Genomic DNA, 20,987 nt, shown 5'->3' with positions numbered 1-20,987 from the left:
ATAAGTTTATTTCAACCGAGTATTGCGTATAATATTTCTTAATTGGATATTCGTTTACTACATACATATATGTACATATTTACATACATATGTGGGTACATAAACATAAACATATGGTATGTATTTATGTATAATTACAAATTATAATATTATATATCGCGGTCGAAGGCAGGATTTGTAAGGTTGGAGCTGAAACACATTCCCACCCCCCATATAAGTATTTAAAATCGAATATTTTATAAGCTTTTCTTCATTCCTAGAAATCGTGGAACACCAGGGTTAGTGTCAAGGATGTAGTGTTAAAAAAATAAGTGGCGGAACGCTGAATTTACTAATTTAACCCCCCCACACACACAAATTTTTTTACTGAATTTTTATGTAAACAAGGTATTTTCATAACATAAATAAAGGTATTTTCATAAAATTTCATTTTTGTACTATTTTTATATACTACATATAGGGGAACCTAAAAATAATGAAGATTTTTCGATTAGCTCTTTCGCAGTCAGTCTATGTCAAGACACGAACCAGTAAACACTTAAATTTTGTTATTATATTGAAGTTATTTTTTTAAATTTAAGTTACTGAGGAAGGGTGTGGAGACTAAGGACCGGCGGACAAGATGCTCGACGGCTAAAAAAATGGTTCACTATTGTCAATTTGATTGTCAACCTTTTTTTTGCTCACCGGCTTCCTCGAACAATGGAGAGGTCTATTGTTATTTTATGGCGGCAACTCGACCGCCGATCTCTAGTCGAAACCAATAATAGAGGAAGTGCACTTGCCTCATTGTATGCCGATTATGTTAGACCAGGGTTTCCCAAACTTTTTATGCAATGGAACACTTAACACACCCGGAAATTTTAACGGAGCAATTAGCTTATTTATATATTATTATTATTTATTATTATTATTATTGATATATAAATAATTATTAAAACACTTATTATCGATTTCATAAATATTTTTAAATATTTTAACAAAGCTCTTAACGACTTGATGATTTTTAGTCCTTAAATAGCAAATCTTCTTGATATCAAGCACAATAAAGGTGAGTTCAATTCTTATATGTGGGGTAGCGTCGAGTTTGTTCCTGCACTTTGACTGTTGCAACATAATTACTTTTAATTTGTTTTCCTTATATTTATCTTTTTCATTTTTGTAAAAATCTATTATTGAACTCGGATGTTACATTTATTATTTATTTACTATTTGTTTTTTTTTATACATATCTATGTACATCCTGTCTGTTGATTTTTCAATTAATAAAATAAAATAAAATAAAAAATAAAAATAATAAGAAAATTCTGTTTCGCATAAATAGGATGTAGAAAACGGAAGTAAGATAAAAATAGCTTGTTTTGCCATATTGAGGTATTCTTCTGACAAACTCGCTAAGATGGCAAATTATTTAATAGCTTTAAAATTCATCTACTTACATTAAAATTTAAGTCTAATATCTAGGGCAGGAAAACAATCAAAATTATTAGATTATTAGATGAAACCCAAAATTGAATTTTATCTCTTGTATTAAAAATTGTATTACTTTCACCTTATATTGAAATACACGAATTTTTTTTTTTCAAATATCTTTCATGTCAAACAAACTGTATCACCAAAAAACTATCAATTTACTTTATTTCTACCGACTGTCTTTTTTTTGGTTCATTTTTTAATATTTGTACAATAAACGATTATATAAATAATAGATACTAATTAATATGACTAAATTTAAATTTCTTTAATATATGAATTTTGAATATTAAATTTAATTTTAGCATTTTTTAAATAATTTTTCTATAAAATTTATCTATTAAAAATAAAATTTAAACTAGAAATAATTTGAATCCCAATATTTAAGTATGCGAATTTCGAAATAAAAGCACGATTATGTATGAAAATCAATATTTGAGGGCATCATATCAATATTTAGAAAATTTAGAAAAGTAACGGAGCGCTTTCCGGCTTAGAAAAAAGTGCCGGAACGTCGCCCCGGCCCCACTACACCACTGCTTATTGTATTTAAATATAAGCTACATATTCTTCGTGACATTTAAGATAAATCTTTATCCAGTGAATTCATGCGACTAGAATAACAAGTTGAATAGAATAATCGACTTTTTGCTATTCTTACAAATTTTTTGGACAAAATTATCAAATCAATTAATAAACTTATGGGGATCTAGTGATTTCAATCGTAAACTATTCAATAGTCACCGATATTTGTGATAAAAAAAGACATGGTCGATGAGCTTAGTTTTATGACCAAGCAGTTGTCGTTTCACATCGCGCATGTGTTATTGGCTTTGTTTGCTTGGTGACGTCTGAGCGCGTGTTTGTGAATATAGATTTGTTTATTTTTTAATTCAAATTTGGCAAAATGGTGCAAGTAAAAAACAAAAATAATTTTGGCTTAGCCGACAAACTACACACTAAAAAAAACACAAATGAAATTCAAAAAACAATTAAATCCATTCGAAGTCCACATAAATAAAGAAAAGTTCAAAATTTTAGGCAAAAAAACTAAAAATTAAAGTTTACTTGGAGTATCACGGACTAAAGCAATGAAAAGGGTAAGCATATTTTTTATACTCGATAATGTGAATTGAGTATTTGATTTTGATTTTTAAATGCATTTTATTATTACTAAATTATGTTCACAATACATCTTATATCTATTTTAATAGCTACTGATCTACTAATCATTTTCTATTTTACAATTTTTTTATTATTTTGTTAGTAATCATAGTATTATATTATTTTAATGTTAATGTACAGCATAATAGGAAAAAGAGCTCAAAAACCTATTTACAATTCTTATTGAATTTTTTTTTTTTGTAGAGAAAAAATACTCTGGGCTATGAACTCAAACTGTTCAACAAGTCCAATACCTTTCTAGACAAAAGAATTCTGCAATTTCCATGGAAGACAAAATGATCGCAAGATTTACTGCAGAGAAAAATCAACAACGTAAATTTAAATGCGGGAAACAAAGCATTTATAACCTAGCCGATGATAAAATTTTAACACACAGGTAATATAATTATTCTCGATATACATGTGTACATACCTCATCTTATCCTATAAAACAATTCATTAATAGTGCCAATCCATTCAGAGGACAGACTTTAGAAGAAATAGAAAAATTCGATAACCCTCGATCTGATGAAGACGACGATGAATATTTACAGCAAAAGAAATATGGGAATCTTCAAAGTATAAATTTATATTTTAATATATGATTTACATAAAATTGATATTATATTTCAAATGTGTATGTACATATGTATGTCCTAATACTCGCTTTAATGTTTAGATGGTTTCGTGGCTGATGCAAATTTTTGCAGCGGAGTATTGTCAAGAAGTGATCATATCAATGCTGCTAAATCACGAAAAGACCTCATCAAACAACTCATTGGATATAAAAAACGAAAATTAGACAAACAAAAATCGAAGGAATAAACGTTAGACCTGACAGAAAAATTAGATTCAGAATGGAAAGATTTACATCCAATTGTATCAAAAGACAATAAAGAAGTTGACAATAAAACTGAAAAGCCATCTCCGATCAATAAATTACTAAATGAACACAATAAAAAAAAATGAGGAATACGATAAGACCATTAGGGAATTGAAGTTTGAAACTCATGGCAGGGTAATTTTACATCTTTTATTTATTTTTCATAAAAGTCACTAACATATTTTCGAGATTACAATTACATTTTTTTGCCTTCCGATAGACAAATGTGAAGATGAAATTGCAAAACAGGAAAAAGAAAAACTCGAAAAATTGGAAAAAGACAGATTAGCACGTATGAGATGAACTGCGGCTAATGAATTTCCCACAAAATCTAAGCACAGGTATTCCTTTTCCTCCTTTTTTTTAATTTGTCTCATATCAGTTTGCTTGTAAAAACATTTCAATAGGTCTGCCGATGATCTTGATTGTCAATTGGGGATTCTATTTCTGAAGTTCATGGAATAAATCATTTTAAAGTTTTATGGATAAGTTATATTCTCTTTATAATCAATCTTCGAAAAACCAACGAGAAATCGAAAAAATTGCCACAGAACAGGGCAAAAAATTTCAAAAATTGGACGTGTTAGATGGTATAGAAGGTTATTAATTAGATGTAATGTATAGACGGTTATTAATTAGATGTAAGGTAATTAGATGGGTTGCAAGTTCGTTTAGAACCGGCTCTGTAGTTTGGCAAAATTATTCGTCATTTTGAGTCAACGAGTACTGATAAACTTCGATCCAAATCTTTGGATCCAAAGTTTAATGGATTTTTTAAACGCATTTCCTCAAAACAGTTAACGGACCTCGCCCTTATGTATGGCGTTCTGTTTGAACATTCTTCGCTTTCTACAAATCTCCAAAAAAGAGATATTACTATCGTTCAATCTGACAAATTGATTCATCAAACGATTCCATATATAGAATCGATAAAGAATTCAAAAAGTAATAAAATGCTAGAAGCTAAAAATTCAGTTAGGATAATGGAATTTCAGTAAATAAAGTTAACAGATAATTCAGATAATAACAGTATCTGTAATAATATGATGGCTCGGTTATTATCAGGGACAGTTTCATCTCATGAATCAACAAATTCGCAAACAACAAAAGAAAGAAATGAAAGCGGCCCAGAGAGAAGTTAGGAGGGACAAATCATACATTAGTTCTGTCAAAATTAAAGAGCGGCTTAATAGGTAAAATAATATCAAGAAAAAATAAATTATTCTTATTTAATCGTTAGAACTTTTATTCATAATCAAACTTCTTTTTCAGTGATGATATTCGCAAGCGAATATACTTTGAAGCGTCTTTACAACAGGGTGGCAAGAAGAAGAAATAAAATCATTTTTATTGCCATTATTTATTTTTAGTAAATTTTATTTATCCAAAGATATATGTATGTATGTATATTTTGTAGAATATGTTTTAGTATTTTCAATAATATACAATTTTCAAACACATTTTGTCATTAATTTGGTATTTGAAAATAAAAATATTTTTTACACTTGATTTGTTCCGGTTAACCCTTTGAGTGCTGGCGTCGTATCTGTTGAAGGCCCGACACGCTGAAAATTTTGAAAACATTTCCAACTAGAATTATTTAGAAATCCAATAGAAAGCAGGTATAAAAATTGTAGCTAATCCAAACAAATCCTACATAACTACTGCTGAGGATTTCGAGTTTTGAAAACACTTATATATCTTGCAACAACATAAAGTGATGTATTTTTCCAAAACTATATACATACATAGTACGATCTTCTTAATGTAATGCTCACAATCTAAAATACTCAGTTAATGATTTCCATCGGGTAATTCTGCTATGGTTGTAAATTCATAAATTCTGGTTTAAGCGAGTCTTTATAAATTTTCTATATACGACAAATGAATAACACGGATTACACGACCCACGTTAAATGCATTTTTTTTTTTCAATGCTACCTTTATAAGTTTAGCATGTAGTATTTTTATTTACTCACATACATATATGCAAAATTTACAACACCTATCGGCGTTTTGCAGGCCCATGGACTTGTCAGCAAAACGACGATCGGCGTTGGTCAGCATTCAAAGGGTTGACTAAAATATACTTTCATCAGTACATTAACGTACTTAAAATGGTCTACATATTTGGATGTTTTGATATTCAGACATAGATACATAGATGCGCCCTTACGGACATTTTTGGTTGGAGATGTTGTCGCCATTAACTGAGGGATGCGGGGGGTTTAACTAGCGGGGTAGTGGTGAAAAAAAAAGGAAGGACGCAGCGGTCGGCAACTAACTTTGGTACAGTTTATGTATATGTACATGCACTGAAGTTTTATTTTATTGGACATTCCGCGTGACAGTAAATCAAACTAATAAAGCCATATTAAGAAAAAAATATTTGGCTATACACACTATATTAAACTACAAATGTATGTTACTATAATAAAACCATCATTAACTATTTAAACATTAGTAACTTCCACAAGCATGCATTTAATAACACCTGTGGCCGAGGTTGTCGACCGCTGTTGCATACCGCTGTCTATGCGTACTCCTTACTTCTTAGAAGCTAACTAGCTACTGAGAGAAAATGTGCATCCGCCATGTATTTTGCATACGCCAGCAGGAAGACCGACATAAAGCGTGAGGGCGTATCTATGTATTATACATCTATGGCCCTAAGGCATCAAAAGTATCGACAGTTGCGGTGTGGCTATAGCCACACCCCGTTCGTGAAAAAAGGTCTGTTAATTAAAAGTTCACGCGTAGACACGATGTTCTGACTCTTTCTCGCGCGCGGACACGCTTATGAGCGTGACAGAGACAACTATTATTACTAATTATAGTACTGTGAACGCGTTTGACACAGGGTATTTGTTCAAAAAGGCACTTCTATTGTATAACACTTCTCTGGGTCTACATATTTCAATGTTTTAATATTCAGGTCTAGAAAACACTGGTCGTTGTTCTGCATGTTTGTACAGAAGTGAACTTGAGTCAACTTGAGGTCACCTCAACCTGTATGCGCTTCGACCTCAAGACGAATCTTCCTACACACGTTGCTGTCTGCGTCAACATGGGTCGCCTCAAGGCAGACCCCTCCGGAATTCCGGAGCGTCTGTAGCCCCCTCAAGTGTTCCCATAGTTTGGTCTAAATAGCTCGCGAGCTAAGTATATTTAAATTAAACCGCAAGCTCTTATTATTCAAATATAGCTTCAATTATTCATCTCCAAACGTCCCGGTCAGCATTTCGACAATTATGCCAGCCCAATACTATAATAAAGGATTACTATGCATACTGGGAAATAGGCATGTAAAGAAAGCGTAGTTGGTAGACGTGATCGGCGATCGGTGGCCAGTGGCGTTGTTGTGTTTGTTCGGACGCCGGGACGCTTCTTGCTCGCATCTCCACAGACATTACCACAAATCGCCACACCGCAGATAATATTGTTTTCTTTCAATAATCACACGTCAAGTCGCGGTTGAGTCACCAGGACATCCTGAGCTCGTTCCAGTGCGCTCCTGCCGCTGCAGTGCGACCTCTCCGTCTCCAGGTATCTTTCCTCTTACTTGTAACCAGTAATATGTACTTTGTATCTCGCAAGACCGGCATAACCGCATCCGCCGGGCCTAATTAATCATTACGATCAAAACTAACCTCAAAACATGATGTTCGATTGACACAAGTCGCAATTGTGCGTATTATGATGTGTTGGTTAATTCAATTATAGTCGTTTACGTAATTTACGTCACAACAAACACCCCCCCCCCCCTTTATTAAAATATCACAATTCCAATGTTTCATGATCGATGCAGGATAAAAAAAAACTACTATATAATATCTTACATTGTTTAAATTCTAGGTACATTTATGTCAAATAATACTATAATCTTATTGTTGTGTTGATGTTATGGTGATTGAACATAAACTAAGGTGACCATTCGTACTGTTTTTACCAGTACAGTACTGGTATTTTGAGTATCTGTCCTGGTAAGGCGTGAGATAAAACCAGTACACTTTTGTATCTAGTAGATGAATTTAAATATACAAAGCCTTTAGCGAAAATAATGTTTCCTACAAAAATATTGGCAAATTAGTCAAATATTGTCTTTGTTTACCAGGAATATATGCATATGCTGAAGGACGTTTTTCTTCGATCAACAATGTGTGGTCCTGTGATAAAACCATATAAGTAGAATGCATAGAATCGCTATCAGCCTCCAAAAATGTTGCTACAAAAACTCTGTTCATTGTTTGCTAAACTTTGTCTCTCTTCTGACTTTCCGTCTCTCTCTTCGATGGCTCGCTTTTAGACGATACTTTTGTTAACAATGACCATTCTATGGATAAAACACAATATTGAATGTTAAAAATTTAAAATGTTTTTTAATCGGTAAGAATAATTTTAATCAGTTCTGTGTAGAATTAATTATTATGTTAGTTTTTAATAATTGAAGTATTAGAAAAAAAAGGTCGTCGATGTGTTGGGGAAATAAAAAAATATACTTATATGAGGAATGTATCCAATTTTAGAGATGCAAAGACTTGATGTTCTATAGCTAAGTATAGTAAATAATAGACATGTCCGGTAGTAAAGAAGAGGAAATAAAGAGACGTTTGAAATTATGATGGAGTGCATTTGGGCGAATGGACACCGTTTTTAAATCAAAAATACTACTTTGCATGAAGAAAAAGATCTTCGATCAATGTGTTTTGCTAGTGATGATGTATGAATGTGAAACTTTGATATTGAATTCCAAAATAATGCACTCTAAGAAGTATGTATGTTCGGCATAATGAGGAGAGATAGGAAATGGAATATGTGGGTGAGAAATATGACGAGAGTAGTGGTATAGTAGAGAGTGAAGAAAATTGAAATGGCAATGGACGGGTTACATAGTTAGAAGAGTGGAAGAAAGGTGGATAAAATAAGTGCTGGAATAGTACCCAAGAGATTACAAAAGGAAGATGGGTAGACGAAATTAGAAAAATGTATGGGGTGAGATAGATGAGCATTTTGGTGAAGCTGTTATCCGGCATTGGATGAGGAATGGCTGTTAATGATGATTTGTAGAAGAAAAACATTAATTGTGAAGCTAATAATTTGTCTTAAGAAGAATCAAATCGAGTCTAATGCACCACATTCTGTTAGGAATTGGTGTAAAAGTCATTGAGATAAATATACATGGAACCGTTTTTTTATGATTGCATTTCTTTTGTAGTCTAAAAAGAATATAACTAAGTAACAAGTTTTATGTTAGTAAGACAAATTTTGTCATTTACATTTGTTATCTCATGCATAATAAACGTTTTACTTTTCGATTGCTGATTGTGGTGTTTATTGTGAGCATTTTTCATTCCATAATAAGTCATTTAAGATTTGAAATTTTTATCTTATTTTTTTTACATTCAATCGTCACTCAAATGCTTTCCACTTTTCTTTTTTTATGAATTACTTTTAAAAAAAACTTTATTTCGTGTTGGTTCAAAAACTATTAATACCTTATCATTGTGTAATGTCTACAATGTGAGTTATAAAGTCTACGACATCATGTGATCTACCTAAATATATGTAATTTGAATTTAAAATAATTGACTTATTTCCCTATGAAATAATGTACAATATTTGACTCTTGTCCAATTCAAAATACATGCAAGAATCATTCAAATCGATGCTCCAATCTGCCAATCAAATGTTTAATATTAATTCAGTATGACTTCTTGTAAATTAGAAATCGACATTGACCTTCTACGCTGCACCAAGTGCAACGAACCGGTTCAAACAGTCATAGTAAAATTCCAACAAGAATGTCGGATGTTGATTAAGATGCTCATTAAGACCAGTCATAAGTAGTCCTACCCAACGATTTTATTACATTCATTATCTAACAACTAACTCGAGTTAATTAACATTTGACGAAGACTTGGCATGGAATTCTCTATTATGTCTAAAATAACTACACTATTTTGGATGTCCCAAGGAGAGGGAAAAGTTGTCTTGTTTATTTTAAGACTCATAGCGTTTCAATGCGGAAATTATTGATTTTGGAGGCTTTCAAGATGTCTCATAACAAATTGAAATGCAATCTGACTTATATAAATAGTTTTATCAGTATCTATTATAAGCCAACTTGCTGCGCTGTAATCATTGACCTTGCCCTTGCATTATATCGAAAGTATTGCATAACTGTATATATGTATTTGTGTATATATTGTTAATTTCGACTCTTTTCTTAATTAATGCTATTATTTAGTAATGATGGTTATTGAAGAACTAACAATGTATAAATTTTTTCTTTTTAGAAATAAAAACTAGGTATAAGTATACATACATATATGTATATGTTTGTACTTCTAAGATAAGTTTAGTGAGCTCGGCAAATTTTTTTGTTCAACATATTCCAGAGTAAAATATTTTGAATGATAAATTTATTATATGGTTCTAGGAAAAAATGTCTCTTGAAAACATTATTTAGTACTTCCGATACTGCTAGGAGTTCCTAAACTTTTTTGATTTGACTAGTCTAAAATATATTACTACATCGATTTGAAGTGAGAATTTTTTTCTTAAATACCAATTCCAAAAAATGTATTGAAAGATTCGAGTCTTTAAAATTTTATTCTTACCCATTTTAAAATAGTTCGCAGTTCCAAAACATATCGTCTACTGATATTTGACAAAAATTCTTTTGCACTTTTTTTTTCATTTAGTGCATTTATGCCCATCAAATTATTCTAATTTAGGTACACTATTAGGGGGGAAACACACTGAGTGGTACGTGTTTTTTTTTTTTAGATACTTTTAAATATGCGGAAAAACGCACCACCATAAGCCCATATACATATGTACATGGTATAGTATCCCTAAAATCCCCACCTGGAGTGTTTTCGGTGATATTTTATCCTTGCTTGACAGTGGTCGATAACGGTGAATCCCATATTTGAAGAAATGTAGGAGAAACATATGCACTTTGCACGTGCAACTACACCCGAATTCGGTTGGGGAACACCACTGTCACAGTGTGGAGCGAAGGACGTGACGTTCCGTACTTTTTAGTGTGTTTTCGCCCTTATTATTTCCATAACAAATCAAGCATATAATGCTTGCAACAACCAGCTAATTAATTCCATACCCTATGACAAACCAAAATAAAATCTTACAGGTATATTTTTAATATGCGAAAAATCTATCAGAATTATTAGAAAAATACCCATGTATATGTTAAATGCTATTTTTTGAAATAATCGAGTAAGGAAGTATGATATAACATGTACGATTTCACATGGACACAAAGAATGCGCGGATCGAAAAATAATAAACATTTAGTACTAAAGAAATGTATGTATTTTTATGTAGAATAATATAAAATATCAATATCGATCAGTCGAACGTCTCAACACGGGGCCCCTCAAGTAGTCCGGGCCCTGGAACTTTAACCCCCCAACTTCCCTCCCCTCTCGGCGGCCCTGGATACGCCCATCACAGTTGGGGTCTTCATAGGCTATGATTCAATGTGTCGGTAATCCTCCTGTTAGTAATAATCATTTTGCAATTCCTTTAATAAAACCACCCATTGAAACCCACCCAACGGGCAAAACACTAACATATGTATTATGACTAAAGCCCGGACCCTGAGGGGGCCGTTTATTATTCAAATGTTGTAAATGCATTGTTAAAGTTTTGTCCAACCTTTTTTACAAAGCATTTACAACAATTGAACAATAAACGGCACGCTTCCGTTCCTACCTCTAAGTTTGCGTCGGGACGCGCCCCCCCAACCTCGACCAACGATGCGGATGAATGGACCGCGACCCCGCCCTTTGGAAGCACTGGTCGAGAACAAGAATAACCGTCGACCGGCTCGTCAACTGGCGCTCATTATGCACTCGTGTCCACACGCCGCCAGGGGTCATCAACCGTTTACACATTTTTAGGCTACGCGCTCGACGCGACTCTACGCGACGCGACACAAAAAAAACCAATAATGATATACCGAGACGTCAAAGCGTGCACAGTGCAGACCTCTTCTATATATCTATATGTACATCGTTATGGAAATATTAGTCGTGTCGCGTTAATATGCATGTGCGTATTCTTATTCATACGCTTTTCATTGTATGGCACGTGGTGAAACGTATTCATAACCGGCTGTATTGTTATCGATCCATTCAATTCGCGAGTCGATGGTTTTGTTTGTTTTTTTTTTCATATTTGCATTTCAATTCTTTGGATGCGATCCTTTCGTCGTAAACGTTCTGTTTACATATAAACTTTCGCGGTGACCGTCACCGCATCGAAAAGTAAAAAAATCGAAAATGTTCGTTTACCATGAATACATATGAAAAGCGGGTAGTATATATATCAGTGGCGTGCGGTAAAACTCTCTCCCCCCCGTCGTACAGCCTCACTTAGTTTGCGCGAGCAGGATACAAGAGGAACAGACTTTTCCTCCCGTATCCTGCCCGCGCACATTAAGTAAGGCTATACGACAAAAAGAGAGATAATTTCACCGCATGCCACTGATATATATTATATATATACATACATAGTACCGTTTACATTCTTTTTGATCTTTCGATTTTCGATTTTTTGACCTTTCGATGCCGTGATGTAGACCCAAACTTTCGTCTTATATATATTATTAATTAGCGGATGTGTTCGAACTTAAATTATTTGATGTGATTATTTATTAGAATTATTTGATATTTGATCTTAGAATTATTTGATGTTGGCGCTTCATTCCATAGTTGGGCGATGCCTAGTATGTTAAGGGATTGCAATTTACCCTCAAATTTCATTAAATAATTTCTCCTAACACTGGTTTACCGGAAAAAAATGTTGGTACATTGCAAATTATATTCCAATTTGGGCTGTGTGCGTTTACACAAGAGCTCTATCGGTCTTAAAACCAAGGAACCGTTGTGCGTCGTGTACAGGAGCGGCTCGGCTCGTCTTTAGTTCAAGCAACCGGGAACTGCCCCGCGCACATTTCCTCTAACCAAAAAATAAAAGAAATTTTGTATTGTGTTGGTGACTCGTAAAGATTTCTTTATTCAGCTCAACATGCAGTGAGCAGAATCGGTTCGTAATGCAGTTTGGGGGCAGTTGTTTTTCTGCCGTGGTCCCATAGTTGCCAGCTTTAGTTTACCTGCTACTCTGGTATTTAGTGTAGACTCTACACTGTAGAGCAGGCAAAGCAAACTTTTCGAATGAAGGGCCGTATTAGGAATTGAAAATGAACGTCGGCCCTCAAATAAAATACTATTTATACATATACATTATTTACTATCATGAAAAAGAATTTCAACATAAATAAGAATAGGCTAGTAAAAAATAAGTGATACTCAAATAACCAACAATTTGGCGGGCCGTACAAAAACTCGAATCGAGCCGCAATTTGTCCAGGCCTGCTATATATTTTTTATTAATCACACTTGCCTTTTTAGAGCACGAACTCTATAATTTTTTTAGAAAAATATTCGTGCCCCAACTGTTTTTAATGTCACGAGCCGCTCCTGACTACATATACACATCTTGCAAAAAAAAAATCATCATTTCCATAATCACTTTTTTACCGTGCAAAGTTCGCTTTTTCCGATGCTACATACATACATACATATATAGAATATAAAAATTTCATAATATTCTGAAAAATATATGAGTAACATATCAATGGTTTTAGGAAAAATTGAGTTACGCATTAATTTGTTTGTGTAATTGACCCAATCGTCATCTAGACTGGTATATATTATGTACTATTTAACATTTGAACTCGGAAGTTTTTTTTTTCGAGTGTTCGAAAATAGTGTTGCAAATGTATACGTACTATTTAAAAAAAAAGCATAATTATTCATCAATGATGACCTTGTAGCAATGTAACTTGTGGTTACGTTTACTGATGATAAGCGATACCTTGGAATAAAATTCGATCCTTCTCATTCAAATGCTTGCATTTAGAACAGATCATTTCCATTTTTTATATATTCAATTCCGAGCACAGTGGTTTCTCACTTTTTTTTCTCCAGTGGTTTCTCACTATTTATATTTTTCTCCAGTGGTTTCTCACTATTTATATTTTTCTCCAGTGGTTTCTCACTATTTTTCGAAGAGCTAATGATTTCAATGGTACCTAGTCAGATTACATAAACAAACTCACAATTAAAATTTAGTGCACTAGTAGAGCTATCGCATACCAGTAGAGGTCATGGCCTCAAGTCCCGGCCAAATACGCTAGTGGCAAAATACTGTGGTTATTACAACACAAATCGACCGTCTCCTGTTAGAATTTTCTGATTTTTCTAGCTTTATTGTTGTGACAGATTCAATAAATCGATATCCCCCCCCTCTGTTTCTCGAAAATTCTAGTTATCAGCATCTCGAATTTGTTGGATCTTATAAATGCTATCTACATAATGCATTTCTCGCAAATTTACTGTGTATAAAAAGAATTGTGTATTGTCCTAAGATGTCTCTATTGTATTCTCTGTCTATAATTATTTCCTGTTATGTTTGAAAAAATGTTTTTGTACTTATGTACAAAAATAATCTAACCATATTTGTCGCATTGGGGTAATTCCTGTCATGGCACATATGATGTATGTATGTAATAAAAGTCAGTCGTCACCTTAGGAAACCACAGACGAGATCATTTATAGGCATTGGAATACGACAGACCTTTTTCTACGAGCAACTGATATGCGGGCTCTACACTCGCGCGCGAACACACTCACATTTCGACTCACACGCACGGTGTTCGCGGCCGTTTACGGCGCGAGTATAGAGCCCGCTATAGGGCTTTATTCGCAATACATTCGGCCATATGATCATAGCCAGACACGTAGTAGCATCTAGAGTTCATAGCTAGACACTTCGTAGCATTGTTTTTTTTTAATACCAAAATTGCAAGTTCTCAGAAATGAAGCTGAGGCATATTATCGAAAAAAAATTCGCTCGCAGGATCGCTTGCTATAACTAGACTACGGATACAGACCGTGCTTTTTCCAGGAATCGGGGTGGTTTGGCTCTATTTACAAAGCTAGAGTACAAAAAAAAGGTTCGACGAACCTTTAACAATGCATTTACAACAATTGAACAATAAACGGCGCGCTGTGGGTCCGGCTACTAGCTCTAACACTCACCATAGCATGCGATTAAGCTATATTTATACTATCCAGCAGTTAACGGCTACGGCACGGCATAGCAGATCACGCTAACGACAGTTTCTATTGATACTATACAGCAACGCACATTTCGGTACGTTCAGACAAGTTTCGGCCGAGAACAAGGCAAAATCGGCTTACATTACATTACAGAGCGCGGCGATACGGAGCAATATTGTTTGTGTCGTATAGTCGAGTCAATATTGTCACAATATGACGTTTCCGAAAGTATTCATATGCGCATGCGCACTTTCGTCAGTATGCTTGCATTCACCACTATGACATCACGTCGTGCGTGAATATTTCCACGGCCAAGAAAGTCCGGTTTTGTTTGATACGTTACGGTGACATATTTATTTATTTATATTTATTTATTTAAAGTTTGGACCGTTGTAGCATTACAGGAATTCCTAATGCGCCACAATGGTCAAAAATATAACAGAAAAGACAAGAAACAAAATAATAAATTAGACATAACAAAAACAAAACATATATATACACAAACAACTAAAAATAATAATTATTATTATTATATATCGTTTATCGTCTTGAATTCATTCTATGTTTACAAGGTTTTTGTATTTCGTAATATTCTTTCTCGATTATGATTTTCAAGTTATGAATTCCATAAGTCCTCACCAGATAGAGTTTCAAAATTTGTCATCCGGACTGACCGAAACCAATCACGACAAGCAAATAATACACCACCACCACGTCGATCTACTCTATCGCGACGATGCAGCCTCCAGGAAGAATCAAAAAGTTCAGCATCAAAAAATGATAAAGTCAACCATGTTTCCGTTAGTGCTATCATATCATCACAAATATGTAGTAGAAACGGCTGAATTAAACGCAGCCAGCTTTGTCCTGAGACCTCGTGCATTTTGGTAATAAATTACCAATTTTCGGTCTCCCAGTTTGGCGCGTGACTTTCTTTGAGACAAGAAATGGCAGTTTTGATTGAGCCAACGGAGGTTGAGCCAATGGAGACGAAACGGAAGAGGAAGCAGAAGAAGAAGCCAACACAGTCACAACAGAATCACGACTCAGAATGTACTCAGGGGCATTATTTCATCTTTTCCCGGGGGGGGGGTGTTTTTATCAATAAAATTAATAGTAAAATAATTTTAAAAAATCTTTCAAAGCAAGACACAACAAAAAATATATTTGGGAGTTTTTTTTTTCTGAGAAAAATCGACGTGTTTGACAGTGTTCAAAAAATTTCAATATTATATTTTTGTTGGTTTAGTATTTTAATTCAAATTCATAATAATATATTAAACAACGTGGATAGTCCCGTTCAAATCTAGGGGGGGGTCGGCTGCCCACCTCAACCCCCCCCCCCCCTGACGCCCCTGCATGTACTGCTGTATAATATGAATAGATCATGTAGGTTGCTGTTGTTTCGAATCTACAGGTCTGTTACCAAGAGTTTAGAAAAACTCACAGTAACAGAATTGTACTTTTCGTAGTGTTGTTTATACGCTGTATGTACTGTGCCAGTATGAATACATATAAGAACACACTCAAAATTGCGGCACGGGACGCGTACATAGACTCCAGCGGTGAGAGGCGTATCTTCAAACCGCAGGTGGAAAATTTAGTGTATATTCGACCTAAATGAGATCTGATCGGTTTTTTTTATATTCGGTTAAGATTGGAACCGGTCTGTAAAAACTATATGAACGATTTCATCACAGCGTTTATATCTTTCCATATACGGATGGTACTACATATGTATATCATACTCAATAACGCAAATGGGTCAGTTCCTTAGTTTACATATCAAACGAATTACATATGCACGAATCGCCTTACACGCGTCCACATTGTATCTATTTACGTTGTGGTTTCAGAGTCGATGGTTTCCGACCGCTGACCACTCTTATTGTTATCGCTGTCTGCGGGAGACTCGCATCGGTAGTACACACGATACTTCTTGTAGTGCTTCTGCTTCCACATACATACCAGAGAACTCCATCTGCTCTTTCCCGAGATGGATGGTACGTGTGCATCCTTTGCATGTGCATTTCGCATCAATGTGTATCAGCCGAATGCACCTGTCGCCTTGTGTTTATTGTGTACATGTGTAAATTAACCGTATGAAACTTCTTGCCTTTTAAAGTCCTATTAGTTTAATTTTATGTAACGTTTGTTTGAGGTTTTATATTCGTAATCACAATTTATACAATGCAGGGCTCGGCGTTTCGGTTAGTAAACATCCTGCTCTATTGTAATGTTTTTAGCTGGACTGTTTGTAAAGGAACTTATATTTTTATATATATTGTCGGTTAGGGGCTATCTCTTGTTTAAAATCGTATATATGTATGTAAAAAATGACTTTAATTTGAATTCAATTTTAAACTCAGTTATCCCCTCGCCTTACATATACATGATTTCTCCATATTGAAGTATTTAAAATATTATGAAGCATGTAATTTCATTTATTTTTAAATATGGCATTTTGTTTTTCAATAAATAATATGTTTGATTTGTGTCTATGTGGTTATATGTATTTTAAAACTCCGATCATTTTCATATGCAATGTAATTTTTGAAAACTTAAATATTTAATCTGTAAATAGGAATCGCCTCGTATAAATATACCATTTTTGTTGTTTGTTCAGTTGGCCGTATTCTATGCAAAATTTCACGTGCATCTATTTAACCTAAATTTTTGTCTCCATACTCATTTCTTACATGCTTGAAATGTATTATAATTGAAATCGTTAGTATATTAGTTATATACATATATATATATATATATATATATATATATATATATATATATATATATATATATATATATATATATAATATATGTAATTAACAACTCTCAAATGTGTAGTTGGTCGATATCTCCGTAATTTAATATCGCTAGCTTTTTGTTTCACTTACATATGTGTACATATGTATATGTAGTTACTTGATATTTTCTTCTAGGTCTTTGTTGTGCGATAAATATAATGGGTGTTCAATTTCATATTTTTTCTGCGAGTCTTAAATTTTAAATAAGCATTCAGTTTTTATGTAATTTTATATTATACAATCAAAATCCATCAATTTATTTTGTGATATATATTGGGAATTCGTTAATATTTTTCAGGTCAGTCATGAATAAGAAGAGTCTTCCGAAGTGTATAGTTTCTGTTGAGCCAATAAATTTTGTAAGAAAATTTGTATTTTTTTCATTAATTTTAGATAACTTTAAAATTTTCTTCTGTGCATCTTGTTTTATCTTACGATTATAATATTAATGTGTTTGTATACATAACTTATGATAAAATAATTATGAAATGAAAATTTGCTTTTTTTTGTTAAAGACTGCTTTTTGTTATTGCATACTTGTTTTTTAAAGACTGCTTTTTGTTATTGCATACTTGTTTTATTTGTGTTTTCATCGATCAACTCTCATTCTAAATTTATTGAATTTTTCAGAGTAAAATGGATTCCTCAAAGAAAAAACCAAACAAATCAAGACAAACTACACCTGTTCCTCAAGAACCTTTACCAGTAGAAAATGCACCAAATGATTCAGCAACTAAGGTATGAAATAATATTTAATATTTTAATGTCTATTTTGTTTGTAAAATAATATAAGTTATACAAATTTGAGTTGGCTTATTATAGAAATTCATTCTAAAACTTATTGGATTATCGTTGCAAGACTTCATTCAAAGGCCGTCAAGCGTGTGTGTTTTTAAATCCTACAAACTTCAATTAATAGATATCGTGCCATCATATCTTTATTTAAAATAAATAAATTAAAATATATATGGATTTATATTTCTATAGTTTAAGCTTGACTTTTTTTCCGATGAATTGATCGATAATATTCCAAAATAATAATATTTAGAAATTCGTGATCATTAATCATAATATAATAATTCACTTGATCGAAGACAACTGCAAATAAGCTGTATTATAACTTTTAATTTAATTGATAGAAAGGTTTAGGAGTTATGTTTAATTTACAAAACCTATTATTTCTCCCATTATTTTGCGAAAAATACGCAGACTCTCATAGAGTTTTCGGAAAATTCGGGCAAGCCATTAAATGAGTTAATATTAAGTCAATTAAAAATCATAATATGTAGAATTATCAGCTATACTAATATGTTATAGGTGCCAGAACCAAAGCCCGAAACTAGCAATTCTCAAGAATCAGTTAAGACAGCTGTGAATGGAAAATCAAAATCCAAAAAAGAGAAGAGTGACAGCAGAAGTCAGACTCCTGCTAAAGACAAATCAGTTAGTAATGGTGTCACAGATGTTGCTCTCAATAGCAATGGCACATCAAATGGCGATGGAAACCTCCTCGTTGTTGATGAAACTCATGAAGTTATTGAGGATGAAGCTGTCATACCAAATTCAGAACAAGATAATGATGAACTATTTCCAGAATTAATTTATGATGAAACATCAGATAATGAATGTAATTTTGATTCATCATCACCAGACTTTTCTCCTGTTGGTCGAAGTGTTACAAGACGATCTCAAGTTAGTTATTTTATTGGCTTTTTTCCCACTTCACGTTCATATATATTTTCCCTATTCATTTGTTTTGTTTGTCTCATCTAAATAAATAAAAAAAAGTAAAAACAGGTGAATATATACGTTACAGCTAGAACTTTCGTAATCAAAATTAAACATGGAGAGTGTATTATTACCTAATAATTATTTAAACTAGTAGGTAATGACACTAATGTATATACAAAGTATTATGTACTTGTTATATTTGATTTAGTTATTTGAGTGTGATAATAATAGTACATAATACACGTTTTTTAACTGATTGATGCCTTTTTATAATAGGCCAAAGTCATTCCAACACCTGAAACACCACAAATGCTCAATTCAAAACAAGATACGGTAACTGAAGCACCATCATCACCAGTTACGGAACAAATATCTGATAATTCGGATCGCCCTCCATCCATTGATACCTCTCATGATCAAACAATGCCAGTAAAATCATTTTGAAAATTATAATTGATATTCCTATAAATATATCATCTTTATATATTACGAAAAATTTCAGCTAAAAGAAAAGGTATTGAAGATGAAAGAAATATATTCACTCACTCCAAGAGATTCTCCCACCTCGGACAGTAGTTCAGTTGACAAAAAGTCTAAGGATACTGATTCTGTGAAAGATGTTGAAGGTAATGATTGTTTTCGAATGATTTTATTTTAAAATTTGAACTATACACATTGGTTTTATTTTTTTTTATTGTGATTTTGTTGAATTTTATGTAGTTGGAGAAACAAAAAATGAAGCTGTCTCAACTGTGGTTGAAGTGACCAACTCGAAAACTGATACCAATTATTCAAAATCTCGTATTAAGATTTCACCCTATAGAAGAAGTTCTAGACTATCAGAACAATATTCCACAATTGCAAACTATTCTGGTAACTTTGAATTATTATTATTTTCACGCTCTGTACATATATGAACTTGTTTACATTTATGTATATATGTAATTTAATATACTTTTAATTATTAGGAAATAACTCTACTCAAGATACTGATGTTATCGAAGATATAACATCTTCTGGAACTGATAATACACCTGCTTTAGACTCAATGGAAGGATCATCAACATTAAACTGTTCTGAAGAATCTGGACAAGGCGAGAGTAAAAGCTATTCAGAGAGCGTTCGGTTAGTGGTTTAAAAAGTCATTGCAGTTGTATTTTTAGTTAACTTTATTGTATTTTTACTTAATTTAAATAAATTATCTCTTTTACAGACTCATTAAAGGAAGAAAAAGCTATCGTCCTCTCAGGGAACTCAGCTTAAGGAATCTTACAGTTCAAAGACATAAAATTAATAGACCTGATTCAGAAAATATTAGTGGCCACATTTCACCTAATGTTAGTAGCGCTAACGCAACTTTGGGATCTGAAACACGTATGGAGCATTTAAATTGTATTTAAAAAAAAATTTCAATCAGTTATATAACATTTCTCAATTTTTATTAATAGGTGATACTATCCTATCGGATTCGTCTCCAAAATGGACTCCGGTAGGACATGTAGTTGGCAGGAAACGGCGTCAATCACCATGCGCTGAATCATCAACTACCACAGGCACCGAGTCACCAGTCTTGATACTTTCAGAAGAAAGATCAGAGCATTCAGATTCAACACAAGAGCGCCCATCCAAGAGGCAAAAGTTGTTGGGCTATATATCTACACCACTGAGAAATTTAAGAGATAAAATGGCAAGTAGCACTCCAATCGGAGCAAGAGAGACACAGGTGTGCAATTTTTTTAAATTTTAGTTTTTGGATTAAATCAGGATAGTTTGAGA

At 33.1% G+C, this 20,987-nt stretch overlaps 2 protein-coding genes across 8 annotated transcripts in view; both read left to right on the top strand.

Moving 5' to 3' along the window:
* Positions 1 to 20,987, top strand: part of LOC143909695 (uncharacterized) — a 311,709-nt gene that overhangs the window by 289,868 nt on the left and 854 nt on the right. Inside the window, exons 1-11 of one of the 6 annotated variants that reach the window (XM_077427796.1) lie at positions 6,870 to 7,066; positions 16,530 to 16,676; positions 17,779 to 17,839; positions 18,111 to 18,218; positions 18,798 to 19,172; positions 19,488 to 19,640; positions 19,714 to 19,837; positions 19,932 to 20,084; positions 20,180 to 20,336; positions 20,425 to 20,585; positions 20,660 to 20,934. In XM_077427796.1, coding sequence (XP_077283922.1) covers positions 17,786 to 17,839; positions 18,111 to 18,218; positions 18,798 to 19,172; positions 19,488 to 19,640; positions 19,714 to 19,837; positions 19,932 to 20,084; positions 20,180 to 20,336; positions 20,425 to 20,585; positions 20,660 to 20,934 — 1,560 coding nt within the window. In that variant the 5' untranslated portion in view covers positions 6,870 to 7,066; positions 16,530 to 16,676; positions 17,779 to 17,785. Of the gene's footprint in view, positions 1 to 6,836; positions 7,067 to 16,529; positions 16,774 to 17,778; positions 17,840 to 18,110; positions 18,219 to 18,797; positions 19,173 to 19,487; positions 19,641 to 19,713; positions 19,838 to 19,931; positions 20,085 to 20,179; positions 20,337 to 20,424; positions 20,586 to 20,659; positions 20,935 to 20,987 lie in introns of those variants that run through there. The other 5 variants (XM_077427798.1, XM_077427799.1, XM_077427797.1 and 2 more) reach the window with 5 other exon arrangements.
* Positions 2,264 to 6,614, top strand: LOC143909698 (uncharacterized). 2 transcript variants are annotated; one of them, XM_077427803.1, is made up of 7 exons: positions 2,264 to 2,573; positions 2,842 to 3,034; positions 3,104 to 3,216; positions 3,317 to 3,655; positions 3,741 to 3,861; positions 4,586 to 4,713; positions 4,793 to 6,614. In XM_077427803.1, the coding sequence occupies exons 2-4, from the start codon at positions 2,922 to 2,924 to the stop codon at positions 3,460 to 3,462; spliced, it is 372 nt and encodes a 123-aa protein (XP_077283929.1). In that variant the 5' UTR covers positions 2,264 to 2,573; positions 2,842 to 2,921; the 3' UTR covers positions 3,463 to 3,655; positions 3,741 to 3,861; positions 4,586 to 4,713; positions 4,793 to 6,614. The 2 variants fall into 2 exon arrangements, with proteins under 2 accessions (XP_077283929.1, XP_077283930.1); XM_077427804.1 differs by having other exon boundaries at positions 2,293 to 2,573; positions 3,119 to 3,216.

This window comes from Arctopsyche grandis, chromosome 3, assembly GCF_051622035.1.
Source record: "Arctopsyche grandis isolate Sample6627 chromosome 3, ASM5162203v2, whole genome shotgun sequence".
NCBI classification, from domain to species: domain Eukaryota; kingdom Metazoa; phylum Arthropoda; class Insecta; order Trichoptera; family Hydropsychidae; genus Arctopsyche; species Arctopsyche grandis.
This window is presented reverse-complemented; position numbering and strand designations above follow the sequence as displayed.

Excerpts from the sequence above, each read along its gene's own strand:
- LOC143909698 (XM_077427803.1), top strand. The coding sequence starts at position 2,922 with ATGGAAGACAAAATGATCGCAAGATTTACTGCAGAGAAAAATCAACAA. Across the intron at positions 3,035-3,103 it reads GATAAAATTTTAACACACAG|TGCCAATCCATTCAGAGGAC; the intron begins GTAATATAATTA and ends ATTCATTAATAG. Across the intron at positions 3,217-3,316 it reads GAAATATGGGAATCTTCAAA|ATGGTTTCGTGGCTGATGCA; the intron begins GTATAAATTTAT and ends TTTAATGTTTAG.